General features: G+C 41.2%; 1 protein-coding gene across 5 annotated transcripts in view; it reads left to right on the top strand.

Annotated features, from left to right (window-relative positions):
• Window positions 1-23766, top strand: part of ARHGAP24 (Rho GTPase activating protein 24) — a 173871-nt gene that overhangs the window by 118205 nt on the left and 31900 nt on the right. For all 5 annotated transcript variants that reach the window (XM_008933745.2, XM_018073679.1, XM_018073669.2 and 2 more), the window contains one exon: window positions 20834-20956. In XM_008933745.2, coding sequence (XP_008931993.2) covers window positions 20834-20956 — 123 coding nt within the window. The remainder of the gene's footprint in view (window positions 1-20833; window positions 20957-23766) is intronic.

The following is a 23766-nucleotide window of genomic DNA, read 5'->3' as shown; positions in this document are numbered from 1 at the left end:
CCATTCCATCTTTCCTAATTCTTATCCAAGGAATAACTGTTTTCAAGGCTAACAGTACCTTTAAAATCAGCTTATACGTAAGGATACTGAATTCTAAGGCTGGGATGGCAAGTGACCCTAGTGATGGGATAGCATTCAGACAGCTGATTTTGAGGACCGAGCCACTTTCTTTCATGAATTAACTGTTACAAATTTACTCTTGTGAATTTACTGTTGGATTGGGTTTTTGTATGCAGGCAAGATTTTCCTGTGTGCAGTGAAGGTACTTCTTTCTCTCTGTGTTAAGTGTCCTTCCAGCTAATCAGATACCTATGCTGGGAGTGAGATAAGAGGTAATTTTGTTTTGACTGCTTCCAAGGTCAGAGCTGTTGTTTGCATGGCTTCGAGCAGATTTGGTAGGCTGCTGATATCCATGTCTGTCTTCTTTTGATGATAAGCCTCCTTTGTCCCTTGCAGGGACGGGAGAGGCCAGCTGGAAAAAACACGGGCTTTGTAAGACACTATAGGTGAATTCTATGGATATGGGAGCAAAAAGCCGTGGAGCTGGCTGGAAGGTTGCTTATGACCTAAGCTGCAGGCAGCATAAGTAGTAGTGCATTTTGAGTAAAATTTCCCTGTTATTACTTGTAAAATAGCCATGGTCTCTCTGAGAAGTACACAGCTAGACTGGGCAAGAGCAAGGGCCAAGGTGAGCTGGTTTGCAGGGTATGCAAAGCTTCTGGTGGTGGTGTGAGGTTGTGGTAAGCCATGTTGTGATGGTGATGGGAAGTGGTCGGAGCAGCCCATCTTTTGGACAGAGAAAGTTCATTTAGGGACCCTGACAAGTGACAACAGGGAGTCTGTTCCATTGCTGAGCTAGCACAGGTGACACATATCTCTGGCCTCTATAGTGGTGTGGTCAGCAGTAAAAGGGCTCTCTTGGCACATACCAGCACTAATTACCAAAAGAATACATTAACTGAGGTGGGTGAGCACAGCCTGTTCTAGGATGGCTCTGAAGTGCTCTGCAAAAATCCTGTACAGTAACTTCCTTTCCAGTGCCTTTAGAGAGACCACCTGCAGGAAAGTCAGCTGAGAATTACCATCTCCTGAAGGTGTGAGGCTGGCACAGTCTCTGAGGGAAGTCACAGTCATCAGCCTCTTGACACAACAGGCTTGGTGCCTGGCTGTGGGTTTTCCACAGTTGTATGCTCAAATACTAATAGAGACTCAAGTGGTTCTGTTGCCATCTCTGAGAGTAGATGTTCTGTCTGGGAGGTTCAGTTTTGTTTGGTAGTGTCCCAGAGAAAACAAAAACAAACTCTTGTTCATAGGTTTTACTGCTTCCACAGGCTTAAAGGCCTCATTTTGAAGCTTAGCAAAAGAAAATAGACGTACATGTTGGTAAGACATGGCAGTGTCGCAGCTGTCCCACGCCAGCAGACAGAGAGGTGGAATATTTCATGCAGTATACATACAAGCCTGGCCTTTGGATAAGCATTTTGGTACTTGGGGCCCAGTCAAGATGGGTTAGGAGAGGTGGGGGGGTAACAAAGCAGTGGGACTCCAGGATTAAGAGTCTCTTTGTCCAAAATGTAGAGAAAAGAGCAGCTGGAACAAGATGTGTTTGCTTTCTATCTACGCCTCATTAGAATATAACTATTTTCAATTGCCCTATTTACCAAATTCATCCAACACCTGGTTACTTCAGGAAGGGGGTTACTGTAATGAGCTCTGCATGGTGCTAAATCTGAAGACCACTCATAACCTGAAACTGGTGCAAGAGGCCATGATTTGCTTATTAAGCAGAGTTGGATGAAGGCAGCTTGACCGTAGCACATTGGGATGTGCAGTGGCAGAGTGCTGGTGTGTAGGTGACATAGTTGTACCTTTTGCAGTGAGGGTGTAAGTGATGATGAGATCTTTTCCTGTGCTGGTCTGTTTTAGGGAGCTGTAAGGGAGGTCTTCTGTGCCGTTGTAGGACAGGATTGCCAGGAGGAGATAGTCTTGTGCAGTTGCTCTCTCCTGATGTGGCATGAATGGGCTGTGTGGATCTGAGACGTGGTGCTTTTGTCATGTGATGGGAGGATTACTCAAAGTCATGTGCTGCAGTTGGGGGTCAGATTTCAACATGCTTCTTTTAGCCTGGGAGAAGTGATACAGTAGCAAAGTTAAATGAAGGGATTATTGCAAATGGTTGGGTTTATGGGGTACCTGAGTTAAAGTAATGGGGCAAAGCCAGTTTATTGTTAGTTGACTGTTCACATGAGGTCATATATGTATCTGGAGAGTTGATCCAGAGTCATCCTGAAGGACAGATTTGCTGGATTGAGAATCCCAGAGGTGTCTGGAGCCTAGGCAGAAAGCATCGAAGTACTGCTGTCACCCTCCTCTCCTTTGGCTTTTCCAGAGTGTGTGTCCTTGTCCAGTAACTCCTCCATGGAGCTGAAACTTGTACCCCCATTATCCCATCCCCAGAGGTCACTCCTGAGGTCCTGTCTTAGCACAAACAGAGCCTTTTGTGGCCTCTCTGCACGTGTAATAGCCTTGCAGTTTATTCTTTAGACCTGTGAGGTCAGAAGAATTAATCACATTTGAAAAAAAAAAAAAAGGTGGCTAGACCTTGTATGGAGTTTCTAAGCACACAATTGTGCTTACCTAGGGATAAAACACACAAGATTGCAAATCATCTGAAATCAGTAGCATTCTTAAATGTATTGGGTTTTGTTTGGTCTGTCCTTCATGTACAGACTGCCTGCACACCAGCGTCTGGGATGCCAGGTGGGCAGGTCGCTCAGGGTGAACCTTCTCTGCCTCTGGCAGAGGTGAGAGCTGCTCTTTGCTGTCTGGGACTGTCCCTGCTGGCACCACTTTCCCTCTTGCCTGAAGGTATGTTCCTACCTCTCTCTGAGACAATTCCTGAAACCTTTGTTTGTCACTCTTCTGTGTCATGCGGATGTAGCTTTTCCTTCCTCTTCATTTTTGCATGTTCCACCTTCACAAGGGTGGGAAATACTTTCTCCTTGCTTGAGCAAACGTTGTCCAAGGATATTCCCAAGGAAGCAGCAGTGGCTGAATGTAATGACTCATGTAAAGAATGTAATGGCTTATGGTCATTTTTGGTCTGGCATGGATGGGTCCCAGTCCTGGAAATCTTGAGTGGGTACACAAACAGAGGCATTTATGAGAAAACAGTATTCAGACTAGCTATCCATTTTCCCAGACAGATTTCAGGAAGTCCACCAGTGGATTTCACAGCTCATCACTGTGGGTGTATGTGGTGTGTGAACCTACTCTTGGGAAGTGAAACAAGGCAGGATGATGAATGAAAGAAAAACAGGAATGAAGGATCGGAGCTATATGGCTTGGGACACTGAAGGAAAGAGAAAAAGTAGGGAGAAAATAAGGAGTTAAATGGGAGGTGAAATAAGGGTTTGATTATGTTTATCTGCCACAAGATTAACATTGTTTGATGAGCCCTAGCTGTTGTCTTAGCTTCTTATTAAAGTAAGCATTAATTTATGTGTCTTTTTTTAAACTATTTGCAAAATCAACTGTAGCAAGTTAGTATTTCATGAATAATTTATCTGCAGCTCTTATCACCTGTATGTAAATACTGAATTAAAACGAGTTGAGCACCTGTCCTTTATTTTCTCATCAGCTGGCATTCGTTGGCAGAGTCTTAGGACCCTTCATGCTGTAAAACTGAGTCAGCCCTTTGCTTGCAGCAGAGGATTGCAAGCAAGGACAGAGCTGTGTGCTATAGCTACATGAAAGCTGAGACTGCCAAACTGTGCTGGAGTAGGGACAAGGGAAAGCCCCAAGCTCACCATTCTTCTGAGCTGTGTGTCAGGATGCCTTCTAGCTGCACCATCAAAGGGAAAAAAAACCCCGCCCTTTAGAATGTGTCTTCTCCATCAGATTGTTCGGATTCAAATAAAGAATTGTTTTATGTTATAGCTAAAAATCTTTTCTAAACACGGAAACATGATTCCCCATTTTAGCTAAGAGTTTAATTTTTTAATGAGGACTTAGGCTGCAAGAGCACCACACGGAAGGAGACCTTTTCTTATTAATGGGAATCTTTGCTTTGGAAGACTCGTTTTGATGTCTAGGAGGGTGTGTTAGGATTTCACCCCAGAAACAGGATTCCATTCCTATCCACCCATTCATGTGTAAACAAACACCTTCATTTTATCACTGCATACTGGAGCAGAGCTGTTGGACATGATACCTGAGTCTTGCTGAGAAGCAGTTACTGAAAGAATTAACCTGTCAGTGACCCAGCCTCTGTGGCAACAAATCTGTGTCCCAGACTCAGGAGCGTGGTGTGTATTTTAGTGCAGTCATGGAAATTGCCCTAGAAGGTCAAGAGCAGAGATCTGTAAGCTTAGTTACATGGATAAGCAAAATCTATTTTAGGGAGAAAAGCTATTAAACTGCAGAAATCTTATTAGCAGTCCTAAATGGTAGACTTTGCTATTAGTTTTTTGAATTGCAATCTTGGTATGTTTGAATTCTTCAGAGTTATTTGAGGCATTCTTCTGAGAATTATGCCTACATGGTACAGAATGCATAGTGACATTTAGTTTAATAAATTGATTCATTACCTCTAGATTTGTTTACCACTTTAATTGTATCATTATATTTCCACTATCGTTTTGAATTAACTTACACTGTCCCCTTAGATCCTACTGCCATTTTCGTTTTCTCTTCCATGGGATGTTGTCTCATTTATAATTATTTTATCAGCATTTAAACAGTGTTTCATGTCAGAATAATAAGCAGAGTAAGGCACAAGCATTTTTCCCTATTTTGCTAACGGAGTATCTGAAGGTCAGGAAAATGGCACGACTTCTCCGAGATTCCTGAGTAAATCAGTAGCAAAGAGCTCTGTGACTATGGAAAACAGGTTTTTCTCCTCTCTCCTGATTATTTCCTGATTATTGGAAAATTTACATGGCAATGAAGGCATACACAGTGGAGCTACTGCAGTTAACTGGAGAAAAGGACCAGCCTGGTCACTGGGGCACAGGGCTAAGTCTGTGAGCCTTTGGGACTGTGTTAATCCATTTGTTGATCTGTCAGTGTACTGTCAGCTGGAACAGAAGTTATTTCTGTAAGTAGTTGAGGCCCCTAAGAAGGAAGGCTCATGGATTACTGCTGCCAGATGCCTTTCATGGCACTGACAGTTAATCCTTCATTAGAGGAGAAATCATCATGTTCTTTTATGTAAATTAAATTTATTTACTCTGTGCATATCAGTTATAGAACAGATAAATCTGAATATCGAAAGGGGCATTTGCCCACTCAGAGGTCTCTATCCAAGGACTGAAACCCAAGTCTCTGGGAGTGACTCTGCATGAAAAGTGAGTCTAGTCAGAGACTGTAAAGAGGGAGAGGTCGTGGCAGAAAACACACTGCCCTGGCACTGCAGACTTGGGCAGAAACTTTACACTACAATAGGTCAGCAAAGCATTCCTCAGAGGCTGAGTAGCATGAATACATGAATGACTTTTTCCTTAAGTCCTGTGCCCAAAGTGTCACATCAGGTGTACCCAGGTGAGATTTTACTTGGCCACAGCCAGTACAGTTCTCATTACAGCCTGGTTCTTGTATTTTGGGCCCTGCTTCCCAGGTGGGGATTTTTAGCATGGTTTAAGTTGCTTTCTCCCATCGTCAGGTCACTTCTTTCTCCATGTGTGGATACTGTAGCAGCTCTGGGTGGAGTAAGGTGGCTTTTTGTCTTTTGACAGGATATCCTGTTGTCATTTAGCTCACTTCTCATGGCATTCGTTTTGAACAAATCTTTCCTGCTCAAAAAAATCCCCAACTACTGGGCTGCCAAACATTAGTCTCTCCTCCTCAGTGTTGTGAAGTTACAGAATAATTTGAAATGCTGGGCATCAACTGATGCTATATTTAATATATAAGGAACCTGGTGAGATTAACTAGATTTTACCATCTGTTGATCTGCAAAAATTAAGTTGTAGTAAGTTTTAGTGTCTTTCCCTATTTAATTAGCTATAATCAACTTGAGTTTTTCTTTCTGTAAGATTTTATTATGGAATAGAAAGTTACTGTGTAGTTCTTCCTTGAACATTTGTGCTTATAACTTCAGAATGTAGCATGTGTTATGGGAAATGTGTTCCTGTTCACCTTGTGATCAATAAATGTTTTTACAGTAGAATAATCACAGAAGGAAACACAGAGAACACAGTTCCAGGGAATTTGCTTAAATACTTGAACATTCAAAGTGGGTTTGTATCCAATTTATTTTCTTGATGGTTTGCAAAGTGACAGGGGAAGTATGCTTTCAAAGGATCACAGCGATGTTTTGAAGATTAATTCTTTGAAAGGAAGTGAAAATTGCACTGCAAGGGCAACACATGGTTGGGTCTCACATAAGCATCATCTTTCAAGTATTTTCCTTTGCACTTTTCATTTTTCATTTTGAAAACCGAAGTAGATACTGGTACACCGAAAAGCACTTCTGCATCTCCTGGCACTGGCCAAGCAGCCCTTCAGAGAAGGGTTTGATGTGAACTGGTTGCACTGGATCTCCGTGTAGGAGCAGGGGGACCCTCAGACTGCAGCCATTCCCACAGACTGTTCTAAGGCTGCTGTTGTTCTTGGCCCCGGGCAAGGTAGCAAACTTAGACTTTAGTTCTGTGTGAGTGCATAAGCCAGAGCCAAAAACAGTGTTTCATTTACCATGTAACCAAGTGGGCATCAGTCTCTTCTCCCAGGCAACCAGCAGTAGGACAAGAGGGCATGGTCTTAAGCTCTGCCAGGGGAGGTTTAGGTTGGATATTAGGAAGAAATTTTTTACAGAGAGAGAGTAACCAGACATTGGAATGGGCTGCCCAGGGAGGTGGTGGATTCACCATCCCTGGAGGTTTTTAAGATGAGACTGGCTGTGGCACTGAGTGCCATGGTCTGGTAACCACGGCAGTGTTGGATCAAGGGTTGGACTTGATGATCTCAGAGGTCTTTTCCAACCCAGTTGATTTTATGATTTTGGGGAGAAAACTCCAAGGGAGGACATGATTTCAAACTGGGGTCTTAATCACATTGTGTCTGACCACAGCATCCAGTAAAATTTGAGGTGGTTCTGAGGCACATGGGAGAAGTGACTCCACTTTCAGTAATATGGGAAACTTCTCTTTGTTTTGCCACTGCTGGCTATACCATAAAGTACTTGAAGAAGTAATTTAAGGTGCTGTGTCAGGCTTACCTGGGATTTCTGCTCAGCTCTTGGGAGTGCAGCTCTGCCCCTACTCAGGATGTGCTTCCTAAAAACAGCCTGCTCTTGAGGGCAGCCTCCCTCTCTCCCCACGGTAAGTGCCTTGGCACACTTCAGAGGGACTCAGCAGTTCAGCTTGGATAAGCATCAGAATTTATGTCCCTATAAGAAGACCTTATGTGGGAAACCTTACAAGAGCTGGTTCTCTCACAAACTTTTTGATACTTGCCAGTTCAAGCTGTGCCACTGATACTGAGAGACTTTCTAAGATACCAAAGTCACCTTTCCAAAAAATCTCTCAGGGTTTGACAACTACCATGTATGTACAAGCTGATATGAGATCCTGTAGATGCCTCTGTGTTTTGAATAAGTGATGAATCTTGGTGATGCATTTAGTAATCTTACTGGTAAGTATTTATCTTTTACTGACTTCTATATTATATTTTTTATTGTTCCTGTTCTTGTAAAAGTATCTTCTGCCATCTATGCTGCATGGTGTAGGGACAGTTGCTTGCTGTGTCTTTCTTCAGAACACTTGAAAAAGTATTCCATACCCTCCATATGGGTCCTTCGTGAATAGTAACCTGTCAGTGAATGAGTTACCCTTCTGTTGAATTTAGAAACTTAGTCTAATTATAAGACAGAATTTTAAAGAATCCATCAAAAGATCATAACTTCCTATTGAATAATTTTTCAGCTTTCAACGTAGCTAGGGAATCCTGTTAAACATCATTGAAATCTTTTTGTCTGACTTCCAGCTAACATTAACACACTCTTCTATTGTTTTGTGAGGACATCAGAAAATTGTACCAACTTCTTTATAGTGGCCTCAGTTTACAGTTCATGTAGTGATGATGAACAGTAAATTTTTCAAAGGAACCGATGACAGTTAAATTCCTGTCTCCTGTTTTGTCAGCACAAGGTATTTGTATGTCATCATTATGTCCTTATCCCAAGCTTATAACTTTTTCCTAGTTCAGGCCTTGTGTTTCTTGAGAGAGTCAGTGATTACCTGAAGGACAGATGCTGTCTCTTCAGTATTAGCTGGTGTCTGCTGAGTGCATGGCTTTGATGTTGTCCAAGTTGTCATGGATGCATTTTTGTTGCCTTTCCCATTGTCAGATTTTGAATCCTTTCACTGATGTAAAGAAATTTGCCAATAATCCTGTGCCAAAATCAGAAATGCCAACTGGTTGCCTCTCAGGTTTATCATGCACTGCCATGACTTTACTATATGAAGTTTTTCTTTCTTTCCTAGTAGGAAAAGCAAGTGTCTTGAATAACTTCTGCTTAATTGCAGTTTATTTACTTTGTAGATTTACTGATACTTCTTAATAAGTAAACGATTTGTAGATACTTCAGGGATATATTTTCAACCAGCAGCCATGTAAGAAATGCTAATACTTCTTTGAGTCCTCACCTGTGCATGCCTGACAGCTGGCATGCAGTCCAGAGCAGCCCAGGGAACAAGGTGTGAACATTTGCATTAGAAATGGACCCTTAAAGCTTCTCTGTACACACACAGACTCACATGCAATGTCCATAAACTGTCAAAGAAAGCCAACGCAAGTGTGTCTACCTGAACACTCAGAAGAGAAGTGGTATCTCCGCAGTGTGAATCATCTCACCCTAGGACAGGCTGGAACGGTAGCTCAGATGAATCACACCCTGGCAGTTTGTGTTTGCCATAAAAGGAGTGGACTAGTTACATTTAACTATCATCTCCTTCCTCAAAAGTGTATTTTAGGAGCACATCTGTGAATTGTTCTCAGGTGGAATAAGGAGCTGGTATGAGTTGAAGCTCCACTGACAATAGCCCTGAAACCACTTAAGCCTATGACTGGCCTCAGATCTTTCATGGGCTCTCTCTGACTAGCCCAGTGCTGTACTTGTGAGTGAGAGGATGTAAGGAACAATAAACAAATTTCCTTTAAGCTAAACAGTTACTACTGGAGTTCCATGTCATATTATCTCCCCCCTTGCCCGCTTGCTTGCATCTGGGCATCTTCTCATTCATAACCAATGGCATCAGTCCACATGGGTTATCTAAATTTTGGAACTGAAAAATTGTTGGTATTTCTTCTAAGAAGGAATGGACCCACGAAGAGCATTTCCCATGTTGTGCATGCTGCTGCTGTGCCTACTGTTCCCAGACAGTTTTTGACTTTGTTATGTGTGTCATGGTTTCTGTGGATTTCTTCTGTGTGAGAAGTTGAATAAGTCTAAGCATAGAGGGAAGGAGGGGTGATTCTCACCTGTCAGAGACAGGTCCATGGCTGCAGGAGTCTCACTTCATCAACAGTCCTTTTCCAGTGCTTCAAACAAATGGCAAGTAGACACAAGACAATCTTTCCTTTGTACGAGGTTGAGCTGTGAAAATGTATGAATATTACACATTTTACATTTTTTCTGTATGGTGAACCAAGTTAGCATTTCATCCCATATATGTCCTTTAAACAGTACTTCAAAATATACTGGGTTTCTCCTTGCAAGCACTTTGTGTTAGCATACACTGCCAGAAATGAGACCCAAATGATCTCTGTGGGAAGAAGACATCCTGTGATATATAGGCTCCAGCTGTCAAGGTGAAGGTAAAGGCCCACCCAGATTAGAAGTAAATTCACTCTGGGGTCATTCTGTGCTCATGAATGAGAAGGGAAATGCAGACCATATTATCATCATTTATCTTTCTGAGTCATAAATACAACGAAACAAAGCTAAAATGAGGTTTCTGTTCATTCTGCTCTGTGGCAGGGTATGGAGATGTACAGAACACTAAGCTCTGTTTGTGCTTTTCAGATAACTGGTGTTTGATGGCTCTTTCCACGTGAAACCTGTATTTGAATTAGACATTTCAGAGACTGAAATGTCCAAAGGACTGGAGAGCTGAGCTGATAATTCCTTAAGTGGCACATTTTTGTTCAAGTTAATATTGCATTCATATCCCAAAATAGTGCTAAGAGGCACAGTGTTCCTGGAGATGGTTGATTTTAGATGAGCTGTGGAACAAATGTCCTGAACTGACAACTACAGTCTCCTGCTACTTTAGATAAGCAAGATTGTCTTATGCTGAGACTTAACACTGTATGAGGTAATTGTCTTCTGCATATGTCTGTTGGCCCACGTTTTAGTGAATAACTTATTCTTAATTTAGTTACTAAACTGCTAAAACATGACTTTGCATTATTAAATGTTACAGTGAAATTATGTGAAAGCATAATATGTACATGCTTATTTAGGGTATTTGCATCCTTTTGATTTTGGTGTGCCACAAAGAGCTATTATTTTTATTTGTGATCAAATTTAAAGTCAGATGTGAGCTAAAATAACTGACTGCTCTCTGGAGAAATGAAATATTTCTGTGTTTGGGCCTAAGCTAGAGCAGAGTGGAAAGCACCATGTCCAGAAGCAGGGAGGAGTATGATCAGTTCCTGACGGAGAAGGGAAACTGCTTTTCTTGGAAGCTGTTAGAAACACATTATCTTTTCTGTTTACAAAATAATTGTCTGTAAAATTAGAAGGCATACAACCTTTTCTGTGTTTGGCAGATCACTGTACTTGTCAGTAGTGGCCATAGGCCACTGTAGGAGACAGAATTTCAAAGACTGTCTGAAGTTATGGCTTAACCACAATTCACTGTCCTGGGATACTGGATAGTTACCTGCTGATCAAAGTTCTTTTTGGCTGGCCTCCCTAAAGAAATACCACATGAATTTAGCTGTTTTGCACTGAGTTAATTCCATACCCTGTGTTGTGCACACAAGAGCATGTTTAGACTGATAAAAGAGCATCTTGATTTGTACCTGCTGAAGGCTCAGGATATTCCATATTCATGAGGAACAGAGAGCTTAATGAGTAGATGCTGAGAGCAGAAGTGAGCGTGTGCTTTGAATGTTATTCTTGTTAGTCTCTGAGGACAGCCTTGGTCTGACATATTGGCATGCTGGCTTTGCAGCCTAAAGTTCACATGCCAGTGTATATAGGTAGGTCCTCCCAGTCCCTGGGTGAATTTACACTGGAGGACTTCCATTCAGGTATTGATCCTTCTATTCTTAAAATCATCAGAAGTTTTAAACTCCTGCTAGATCAAATGCCATACAAATATGTGTTGTGGAAGTGACCTTTCAAAAAAATCCATTTGAAGTTGAGTGTTTGCACTTCAATGCAATTCATGATGAGAGGCTGAAAAGCAAAGAAAGCATTTAGTAGCACAGGGCAGCCATTTCTCCAGCAGCAATAGCTCCAGGATCTTGCTTTTTGCCAAAACGGAGCACTGGCAGTCAAATTCTTCTAAAGCATCTTTCTACATGGCTCGCTGTTTCTACGCCAGCAACTGCGTGGGGCTTTTTCCCTCAGAAGTGGAGATGGATCTACATTTGCAGGGGCTTACTCTAAAATGAACTTGGAGATGAGCCAAATTTCAAGTAACATGGTCATTTTGGTGTCCAACTTGAGACACTTTAGAGAAGGCTCTTACTCTCAGATGACAGTAATTTATCTTTAAGGTGTGTCACGTATGACAGAGAAAATATGTTTGCTATTGTATTTATGCTTTTCTCTTAGACTAAATTAGTTACAACAGATGACAGTGAAGTCGTCCACTAATTCTCATACTACCACTAATGTTTGACCTTATGTGATCCTCAGACTCCTTCCTTCACAGGTCACTGAAAAACTCATGTTCTTCTCTCTATGTTGTTTGTTTTAGGAGTTCTGCTGTCTGTAAGGAACCAAGCTGTACTTAAGAAAGCAAATCTGTCTTGTCTCTGTCCCCAGGAAACAAGCCTTGACAATTTGGTATCATCTGTGTGTACAAGTTTTAACTAAAAAAGCTGTAGTGTTTTTAATAGTTTATGGCATTAGGCAAGACTCTGCTTGATTTTTACTTTCTTGGACTCATAATTTATGGGGAAACTTCTTTATAGTTGAAGTTGTGAAAATAGGGCACTGTAATAGCACTGCACATGTATATGGACAGGTGTGGCATGCAGTGTTTTTTCCTATAAGTGGGTCAATATTTTGTATGTCTCAAATCGTAGTTATGAAGGACATAGAGGAGTGGATTTCCTATGGCAAATCTCTGGGGTTTTTTGTTTATTTATATTTTCACATCTTCCAAACAAAAAACAAACAAAGCCCCTCCTGAAATTCCATGGCAAGAGACAGGTGAACTGTGCTGGCACCAACATCTTAGTGACAGGGAAGGTTAGGATGAACAGACTCTACAAAATAGGTACTTGGGTTCTGTGGCTGAGGATGAGGTCGAAAACTCATCTGTTTGAAGCACAGCAGAAGTTTAAACTAGGAATAAAGGAAGGGCAGCAAAAGTGGGAGGGAAGAATGAGACATGCCTGAAAAGGTTGAAGTGCTCTGAAAAAATCAGAGCTCTTCTGTTGTATGAGGGATGGTTTGAATTCACATCTCTTTTCCTCATTAATGATATCTCTGACACAATTATAACTTATATTTAGCAAGCATCACAGTTTTTTGCTCAGGTATTTAAGCAATAATTATAGCTGTGCAATGCACAAAACACTTAAATACAGCACTGTTTTTATGCTTTTATTTTGCAAAACACTAAATTTACTCTTACGGACAGATGTGCTGTGGCTGCAGCCCCGTGGCACAGAAGAGACCCTACCTGGACAGAGAATTCATTGTGTTACACGTGAGGAATCCATTTCCTGAGCCTGATTTCAGGTATCCAGCAGCAGCTGGTTCAGTGCTTCAGGAAAACAGCTCATTCTATTGAAAAAGCCCCGCTGTCTTCCAGGCATTCTGCAAGTGGGGAAATTGTGCTGGAGCACAATGCCCACCAGGGAATGTACTTGTTTGTGCAGTCTTTTGGCATTTAGCACTTAAATGAGGCTGCAGCCTTGATGCTGAAAAACTGATATGCCTCACCCCACCCCCAAACAATACACCCTTAGTGCAGAAAACTGTTCAAGATTATTAATGCCAAAGATTGGCTTGGATATGAGCAACAGAAAATGGTATTTATACTGAAGTATTTAAAAAGCAGTACCTTCAGTAGTGACTTGTTTGCAGTTACTTAATTCCATCTTTAGGAAAATGTGTTAGTTCTTTGTGAAGAGAGAAATTAAATGGTGCAGCTGATACGGTTTGGTAGTAAAAAAAATGGTTTGATAACTGTATTTCAAAGCTGAGAATTCTCAGTATTAGTTAATTAAAACAGTTTGAGGTGTTACAAGTGTATCTCTGGCTATGTCTGTGTCCTTTTCTAGAAGACGAAGCAGCCCTGAGGCAAACAAGAACATCAGATATAACAGGACAGTCCTAGGAAATTGTAAATTAAATTGTAATTTGTGTGTCTCCCTTGACCTTACCTATTACCTGTCATCAAGGCTTTAGAGGTAATGCAACTATGTACTATTCTTCTTATGAAACACTAAGAACTGCTACAGTTATGATAATATGTTAATTTATTAACTTATTTTTTTTTCCAGAAACAAGTTTGTGTGCTCAGTTTTGTCACAAAGGCCTTCAAAACATGGATCCTAAAATCTCAGGGGCCATCAAATAATAAGCTGATAAGCCATCGTTGCCAAAGTCCCTTTTATTTTAAATGGGATAGTGGTTTTTGTGTATCTGAATAAAATGCTGAGAGTTGTCAGGTTGTTCGTTCAGTTTCCCATCTGGGGAGCTCAGAGCAAGATAAAAAAGTTGAGTGTTTTAGGATTTGATTGTTTAGCAGACAAGGAGCCTGTGACTTCTTACTGCAGCGTAGCACAGTGCTGGTTTTCTACTTCCCTTGGCTTTTGGGGTTTCCATCACTGGTGGCTCTTATAACGTCTCTTAAGAGACCTTTCCAACGTGCTCTCTTTTATACTCCAAGTTCAAGCTCTTTGCTCCCTGCCTCCCTTGGTCTTAGCTTCCCTGGTTGATTTTCAGTTTCACAAAGTCCAATATCACATCTGCAATCCATGGACATCTTTCCTCCTTCATGATACAGATATGGTTTAGAGAAAGTGCACTATGAAAGATGTAAGTAGGTTGAGTATTTTTGGAAAATACAACGATATGCTATGTGCTTTCCATGGAGCAGGTCTCTCCTAGTGAGAAGATACAGTTTATATGCTGTAACACTCATTTCAGAAGTAGTGCTGAAGCTCCTGTAAATGCAGAATATTTGGCTCTGATAATCATACAGTGTGGGTTGTCCTTTCTGACATGAGTTTTTGCGTGATCATTGAGAATTTGGTTCTCCAGGGTACCTTAACTTTGTAGTAAAAGAAAAAGGGGACAGTGACTTGAACTTAGGCTTTGTACTCCTTTTTTCATTTGAACTTGGTCTGTGTATCCTTTTTTCATCCCAGTTGAAGGAAGGGGAGGCAGTAAATTCTTGGTCAAGTTTTACATGATCTGGAAGAGCAGGAGCAATTACCAAGCATGTGAAGAATAAAGAAGCTTTTAAGAATTATAAATAAACAAACAGAAAAAAACCAGATACGAACAGCTCCTGTCTGCAAGCTCCATGTTGCTTCATCAGAAGTCTCCAGCTGATATGCAAAAATTCATTGCCCTGGCCTTCTCTCCACCAGCACACCTGCAGTGCTTAGCAAGCAGTATGCGCAGTTCAAAAAACGTGTGGCAGGTTTCAAGTAGCTTTGTCTCTTTCTGATCTTTAAATTGGCCATGTGAGATGCAGTGGGTCATTGCTAAGCCTTCAACATAGATTCTCACTTGCTATGAACAAAGGTTTCTCAGTGAATCCCAAAGCCAATAAGACATTAAAATCTCATTAAAATACAACTGCATTCCGGAGCAGCTCCTTCATTTGACTTTGCAAATTTCAACCTGTGCTCTGACCAAGCTTTTTGCAGTTAGACTTTTCCACTGCCCCAGCTGGAATGAACTAAAAACACTTCAGTGTTTAAACTCGTCTAACAGTTTGAGGGCAGTTTGAAGGACAAATTGTCCCCTATCAGCCCAGTGCAGGAACCCAAATCATCCTTGAAAGACACCTATGCATGGTTTTCACCAGACTCGGGGTGCACAGGGTTCATGGGCATAGGCAGTGCCCAGCAGAAGAGTTCTTATGTTTCATTAAAATCGGGCTGATTATAAGTTTAACAGTTCCTTATGTCACTTGGGGAGGATGGATCCCGGAGTTGCCAGTGTTGGTTATGTGAAAGACATACATGTGAATTTGAACTGTCTTTTAGTAGCTCATCAGTATGTCAAGTCAGACTTCTGTGCTTAAAGCAGCAGTGGTTAGTGTTATGTTACTATCAAGCTTGGGTAATCATAATTTCTGTTTTGTTCTTCAACAAGGAGTTTCATTAGGAAAAAAAATAAGGTTGTTCATCTTGTTCTCTGATATTCTAATATGCTCTACAGCTTGCAGAAATGCTTTCTGCTTCGGATTAAAAAGTCTGAATACAAATGCTGTAAAATGAAAGTTGATAGAGGAAATTCAGGTGGATTCTCCCAGAGAAATAAGTTAAATATGTCACTTAATGTGAAGTTCATTTGCAGAAAAGGGGGGAAATTTAAGAACGCAAAGTGTAATGGAAGAATCATAGATTCTATAATAATTATTGGAGTTTTACTTGTGACGAAATACTAACTGGAGTCCTGATCAGGAACAAGAAGTTACATAGTCTTATCATACCCCTCAACAGAGAAGAGCATGCCTACTTCACTGCACATGAAGATGGCACTTCTACATCAAGCTGCACTTGGAAGATTTGTGCAAAGCACAGATGAGCACGTTTCTGAGTTGCAAACAATTTACATGGAGTATCGGTTTTATAAGGTGCAGCTCTTTTACCTTGTAGGCTGGTGCAGCTGTGAGGCTTCAGGTGATACAGGGAGGTGTGGGAGAAGAGGGCAGTGTTGTTCACTGCACGTGTGCTGCAGAAATATGCTGATGAACAACTGGAAGAGGTAAAAACAGGGTGGAGTAGAAAGTAAACAAAGGATTCCAAAGGCAAGATTTTAAGAAATTAATGAATATCAGCTCCTAAGTTTTTTTGTAAGTATATGGCATGGGTTTTTGTGACGTGATCAGTAGCCAGGAGTTTCTGTTTGGATACCGGAGGTGCATTTAGAATATTCATCTGAAATAGCAGAAGGCTAAAATTTTACTATTTAGCATTTTCGTGAGGAAACAAACGTGAAGCATCCAAGCAGGAGGATGTTTCTAAAAAAAAACCCCAGTTGGTTCAATTGTAAGGTCAGTCTGCCTTTGATATTCTTTCAGTTCCCAAGCTGAGGGAACTCTCAGTTCCCTGAGAGTAGGGTTTCAGAAACTATGGCTAAGACAGGAGCTGTGGCTAAAAGAACTGCACAAGGGAGTAGGGAACTGTTTCACTTCGAAATTGCTCCCCAATTTTTTATTTTTTTTTTTTTGAATTTGAATATTCTTGTGAGATTACCATGACATTCTCAGCTCAGAAAAATCAGATTAATCCTAGTTTTTGATGTTCCTCCTGGGAGAAAATTCTCTTTTAAACAGTCGGTATGAATTTAATCCTTTTGCATTCCATTCTCAAGAATGCTGAAGCTACTGTTTGCAAGAAATCCAAGATGCTTTTAAACGGACAAGGCAGTGTTTCATTCTGACTTTAGCTTTGGTGCGTCCAGGTAAAGGAAACGTGTTGGGTGAGACAGGAAGAATCTCCGAAGTAAAAACACCTTTCACGACTCCTTCCCCCCCCTCCCCTTTTCCCCCCAAACTGAATGCCAAAATGTCTGTTCGTTCTCGTTTAATTGATGGGCGATAAAAAGCTGGAGAGCTGTCGAGGCTGGTACTTCATTCAGGAAACAATCCCCCTTAAATGCAGTCTCCGCCTCTTGGTGCCTCTCCCAGTGTGTGGTGTGGTGCTGCAGGACCTCTCTTTTCCCCTGCGGAGTGGGTCCCAGCAGGAATTGGCCTCTCCGTATTTTAATCGTGGGGTTTTTTTTTCTTTTTTTTATTATGGGTGCTGGCAAGAGTTCTTAAAATCGCTGGCCTCACTGGTACCGGAGGGGTGCTGGCTTGGTGGCAGCACCAGCCTGTGGGTCACCAAGCCCCCCCCCACACCAGCAGGCAAGGACAGGATGGACCACTGGGCACCTCTAGGTCATTGCTGGTGCCAAAGGGGCAGGAGGAGAAATCTGACCTGTTCACAGTGGTACAGTGCTGTTCCAGTGTTTCCCCTCCACATGGATGTTATGCATAAATTTCTTGAATAAATAGGAGTACATTTCTGATGCTGCCAAGAAAACAAAACAGATTAGGGATTGGTCAGGGCTGCAGGAACAACAGGGTGTGATGGCATATTGTGGTTTTGAGACTCCAAACAGTATAGATCCAATTACTTTTGGCTGTTACCAGAGGCTGGAGAAACAGGATGTACACATCAGTCCTGTAAACAGCAGCTTTTCATCTTGAACATACCAGAGTCAACTTCTTTGGTCAGGTATCTGGGTTCTGCTCCCTTCAAGTCCTGTGACACCTGTAAAGTAACAAAGGGAAAAAGATGGGGAAAAAAAGGTGGAGTTCATATTCCAGCCCCTTGAGCTGGCTGTTCACAAGCAGGCCACAACACGTGGGCTTAGGCATTTCTTGGACTGCAAATGCAGTGAGCACCATTTTCAAGTTGATGTACTTAATGCTGGTATCTGTGGTATGAATAGATGTCTGATTTTTGGAGATTGTGACCTACTCGTGCTTCATTAAAATCATAACAATAGTATTAATAGCAAAAAAAAAAACAAACTTGAGATGTTAACCAGTGTCTTTCAGAACTGTCCTGCAGACCTACTGAAGATTCAGAGAGGTCCTTCTAATTCCAGTTTTGGTTTCTGGTATTTCTTATCTGAGATGACTCTTTCCCAAATCATGGTCATTTCTTCTTGTCTGTCCCCCAGTCTTGTTAATTTTGTAAATTAACAATTTTGTAAAATGTAGCCCCACTGAAAATTAACACTTGCACTAAAACACACATCCAAGTGCTCTTGTATCCCCAAAAATCTTCTATTGAGGCTCTAGTTAATGAATAACAACTACATTTAATACACAAGTAGGAGAAAAAACCCTTCAAGATTTAATATCGTGTTTTGAAAGAAAGGAATTGAATTACAAAATAGTCAGATCTAGAATTGCTATAAAATGATGAAGCTCCTTCTGCTGGGAAAGCTTTGCTTTCTCCTAACAAGGTGGTGTAACCGCACATTTTGCTTTCCTTCTCTGCAAAATTAAACACAGATTGATTGTGTATTGGCTGAGTGGGTGTTTATCTGAGTTCATTTAAATTACTGCTCTGGAATTCACACTATAAATGAACTAGCCAGACTTCTGGGATTAATCCAGTCTATGTGGAGAACACCCTGCAATTTGTCATAACGTGATAACTCGGTAAATATTACATAATCTGTTGAGCAAATACTACATAATCTGCTGAATTTAAATGTGCAGGCTATTAAAAGAATATGGAGTGATCTGAGAGACACGTGAGAGGAGGACCATCACGTGTCATCTTTTTTGTTGTCTCTTTAGTAAGAGGATCACATCACCATTTTTTTTTATTCCTGGATCTGATACATGTTAGGTGTATGCATATTTTTTGGACTTTTTTTGTATGACACCTCACAGGATCCTTGTCCATTAAAATGAAAAGAAGCTACAGTACAATACGATAAGATAAATATTTTTTTCCAGTATTTATCAGCCACAAAAAAGACTCAACTATGGCGCATGGTTTTTCTCTATACTGTATTTATTACTATTATATTTAATAGCTGTGACAAGATATTGAGATTTTATTATCTTTATTTTTTGGCCTTTTAAGGATGAAAACTCTAGGTGATACGTAAACTAGGCCAGTTTAAGTAAACTGTTGACAATGACATGTCTCCTCTCTGTGCTTGAACGAGAGATCCATCCTCCTTCTGGTCAAGATGGTTATGTAAAAGGTAGAAATAGGGAGTGAATTTCCAGACTCTTGTTTTGTTCTAGGCAGGGTTGATGAGGAGTGCTACTGTTTGGGATGCTAATGTTTCCCTGTCCCTATACCCTTATCCTCTAATTCTTGAAAGGTAAAAACAATGGAACATAAAGTTAGAAGTAAGATCCATGTTTTGTACCATGCTTGTGTTAGTTACTGAAATAATTAAAAAGAACCCAACCAGCAGTTTAACTCATCTTGATATTTCTCTAGTGTTGACATTAAAAATAGGTTCATCCCTACTGTGTCTTAGAAAAAAATCAGCATTCTTTAGATTTTTAAATTGTGGTATAGTCTAAAATGTATTGGTAATTATTTGTTTGGAAGTCATTTTGGGGAAGGTACTGTATGGAATGGCGGTATTTTGTCTGTGGAAAAAGAGTCTCTGTTTACCTCCAAGTTTAAATTTAAGTTCTGAATAATGATGTAAACCTTAAGAATAAGTCTTCTGTACAATCTGCCCTGTGTCTAGGAAAATCTGGCTTTTGCATTTATCAGGTTTAAACTTGCAAGTTTAAAGGTTAACTTTTCAGTTAAGTCCCTCTTACAGTTGTGTGCCCTGATTCTGTAAAGCATGGACTAGGTTCATTCCGAACGGTTGTGCCAGGAAGTCATGATTGGATTTTCCAGTCCTTGAGAAATTTCTCCTTAGAAACATAGCTGTTCTCTATGCCCAGCACTAAGCAGGGCACTCTTCAGAAGACCTTCCAGGAACAGTATTCCTGCTGTAATGAACAAAGATGTTTACTTTAGATATGACTAGGATAAAAAATGGGAATGTAAGAAGCTGGAAAGAGATGAACACAGGGCTCACAGGATTTCTAGGTGCACTGCATTTGTGTGTGAAGTGCATGTGCCTGCTCTTGGCTCAGTGAAAGGGCTTCAAAATGCCACTCTCCTTCTGGAAGGATTTGCCCTTCTGCCTGGAAAGGTGGTTTGAATATCCATGTGTTCTTGCACCAACACAGTGCCCATGAGAATGGAAGTGAAGCAGGACTACAAGTCTGAAAACCTGGAACTGTGGCAAGCCAAGTGCTGGTTTTGACCTTCTTACTGTGTGCCCATCTTTTAAATAAAGGAAAATAAGGCAGTGTGTTCCCTTTTAATCTAATCCTCAGAGCCGTCCTAGGCAGCAGATTGTACCATGTCAGCTGCAAGTGTCGGCTGCCTTCTCCTTAGAGAGCCACAGCAGCACTTGGGTGTATCAAATGTTATTGCTATGAATGTGACACATTGTGTTCCTGAAAATAAGAGTGGAGTCATCCCCACTTGTTCAAAGCACCCTTATCTGTCTCTGCATTTATTCTCTCCTCCATGGTACAGTAACGCCTGCAGAATTTCCAGTGTATGTATCAAGTTACAGATTAGTGTGGGCCCCTGTGGTTCTTGGAACAGCATGGGGCTGTTTTTGTTTACTGATGACATTTATCCTCTCATTTCCTTTTGGAAGCATGACAGCTTCTCACTGTCTGATGGGGAATGTACTTACAGGACCTTCTTTTCATGCCACGTCTGATGATAAACACTCCACTGCAGAGTATCCATGTCTGCTTGCTGTGGAGCCGCTGTCGGTGCTTCCAGCAGCCAGACTGGCAGGAGCTTGGCTGGGCAGGAAAACAAAAGGGTTTCTAAGTGCAATTATCTTCTCTTGCAGGAGGAGACCGAGAGCGGATGACAGCTAATCATGAGACGTACCTCCTTATGGCGAGCACGCAGAATGACATGGAGGATTGGGTGAAATCCATCCGCAGGGTTATATGGGCACCCTTTGGAGGAGGTGAGTCAGGGAGGGAACATGCAGGGCTCCCAGATGCACAAAAGACACATAAGGGTTCTTCTGTTGTCTCCCAGTCACAGCCAGAGTTCTGAAGTGGAGAATGGTCTAGATCTTTCCGGAAAAGTGGAGTAAATAAACCCTTTTGTTTTCATTTGCAATGCAGGTATTGGGCATGTTTCCATGCAGAGGGCTCAGTTGAAAGGCTTTAAACTGTCTGGAAGCACTTCCCTTGATGAGGATAGCACACGATAGTGTGAGGAGAAGTTTTCACAGAAGATTGGTCTTCTGTGAAATCAGCTTTCCTGCAGGGAGAGAAAGGGTAATTCCTTTGATCACCAGCTGAAAGACCATCCATGTGTTTCATAAATGCCTGTTATGAGAAGCTGTCAGCGATTCTCCTGCCAGTGACAGCTAAGACCAGTAATAGTATTATATAAAGCTATGCCTCAGAATATTAGCACTAGCAGTACAGGATTTTGATTGGCATGTCCAGTAATTTCAATAGTACTGGATGAAAATGTATTGTTGGAAGTCTACTTGTCTTTTTAAAAAGCTCTCTTATGTTGAATGGGCTGCAAATTATTATAATAATTTCATTATTATTCTGGTGATAGTGTCTCTGTTACTGTAATACAAATATGATTGGTACACTTGCACAAAATGTCTATACGTTAATCAGTCTGTTCCTTGGAGCTCTCAAATCTCTTAAGTCTAGGGACAGAAATATTTTCCTACTGTGAAAGAGCACCCGGTATTGCATCAAACAATTGGTCTTGTCTGTAGGTTGCTGGAGAAATCAGGAAGGCAGGATGGTCTGTGCTGTTTCATGACTGAGAAGTGCAGTTAGCACTGAAAACTGTGATTTCTGACTGCAAATGTCTTTTTCTCAACTGCCAGGTAGACCCCACAGGAGGGAGGAGGGAGAGACTGAAGGAAACTACCATTTTAAAGAAAACTTTTCTTCTAAGCCGCCCATCTTCCTTTGTGCTTTATTCAGGTCACAGTTTTTAGGAGAGGATTTCAGCCTCGCTTATGGACTCGACCGCGCTGAGGGACTTGGTCAGCTAGGGCCTGCCTGGCATCTCTGAAACATCTCTTTTCTTTGGCTCCTCCTGGGAAAATGTGCCCTGGGAGGGTGGTACGAAGCAGTAGTCTCACTGGGATCTGGCTCCATGTGTTAAATAAGTGGGCATAGTCCTGAGTCTGGGCATGTAGGTCTTATAAGAGGATGCTTAAAAAAACCCCAACCAACCCAAACAAACCCCAAAACCCACAAAGTGAAAAGTTTGTCTTAAAAGGCGTGATCTGCTACAGGCATATTGAGTTGGTTTGGGAGAGGGAAGGTGCAAGGAGCACAGTCTTCTTGTAATTAGGCTAGGTAAGAAATCTGCTATTTTAATTAGCACAAAGATTACCCATACCCAGCTTTCTCTTTGCGAAGCAGGCCTCGTGTTGAGCTCCTCAATATTCTCCTACTCCAGTGAGGTAGCAGCACAAGCTGCTGTGGCAATGATAAATTTGGGGACTTAACAGAACTGGATTTTTCAGAGTGTCTTCGTGGTTTTTTGAACTTGGCTTCCAACACCACAATATCTTTCTGTGGCAGATAATAAGGAAAGGCAGCCTTGCTGTTCTGCAAGTGGTGAAGTCTCTACGTGTTAGAGGCAGGGAGCTGAGATTAGGTGAAACTCCGTTTCTAGCCCAAGTCCATGCACAGAGCTACAAATAGAAACCAAATCTCCCAAGTCCTGACCCTGTGCTTTCTTCACCAGCTCCTCATTTCTTTTATAGGGCAAGAGCTATTTCTGATTTACAGCTGGGAATCCTTTCAGCCACTATGAAAATTCTCAGGACACTGTCATTGTTCTAGGCACATTAAATGCCAATTGCTGAAGGAGGCACCTCTCTGGAGACTTTGCATGCTGATTTGCATAAAACAAAGCAGGAGCGATCCTTGCATCACTGTTTCAATTCCTTTGTAGTTAAAACACTTGGAAGCGTGTTCTTCTTGTTTTTGCTATTGGATTTCTTGTGCAAATACTCTGACTCAGGGTTGTTTGTAATGGGAAGGAAACAGTTAATTCCGTGGAAAACGTGAGAAGGCTTGGCTGTAATAATAAGGCAAAAGCAGTATCATGGGGTTTGTAACCATTAAGAACCCTGTTTTTAACATGTCCCCCATTTTATTAACTACTTTATTCGATAGTCTGAGCCATCTTCACAAGTGTAAATAAGCTTTGTTAACTGTTCTGTAATTATGAATGTTGAGACACTTATATTTTTATTATCCTTTGCTACAAGGATGTTTCTACAGCTGCTGCAACAGTCTGACCCTTCTAAAGACAGGCACTTCTGGCTTGTCTTAAGAGCCTGCTTTTATGAGCTGTAGCCGCTGAAGTTAAAAATGGTTTTATATGTTACAAATACTATAAACAAGATAGAGAAAAATTGCAGTCACATGATGGAGACTATCCAGTAACAAATTTACAAGACAAAATTATTTCAAACAGCTAATTAATCAGAACACTAGTTTTATAACAGCTTCCTAAATTTCAGTACTAGATGGTAAACCACAATAGTCCAGTGTCACACAAGTCAAGTGCCACTTTTTGAGTAACATGTGAATTTATTTTCTGGTTTTCTTAAGCATTGTAAGCAAGCTCTGTGTGGGTGTGCGAGCACACATGTTACGGATGTGTTTGAATCTTGGTGAGCCACTAATATTTAAAGTTTGTCTGGCAGTGTGAGAGGACTCCTGGTGCCAGAGCAAGGAGCTTTGTAAATGATTAACCATATCATTAAATTGTTAT

This window comes from Manacus vitellinus, unplaced genomic scaffold (genome assembly GCF_001715985.3).
Source record: "Manacus vitellinus isolate BGI_N305 unplaced genomic scaffold, ASM171598v3 scaffold_0_pilon, whole genome shotgun sequence".
Taxonomy (NCBI): Eukaryota; Metazoa; Chordata; class Aves; order Passeriformes; family Pipridae; genus Manacus; species Manacus vitellinus.
The sequence above is the reverse complement of the archived record's forward strand: the minus strand, read 5'-3'. Positions and strand labels throughout refer to the sequence as shown.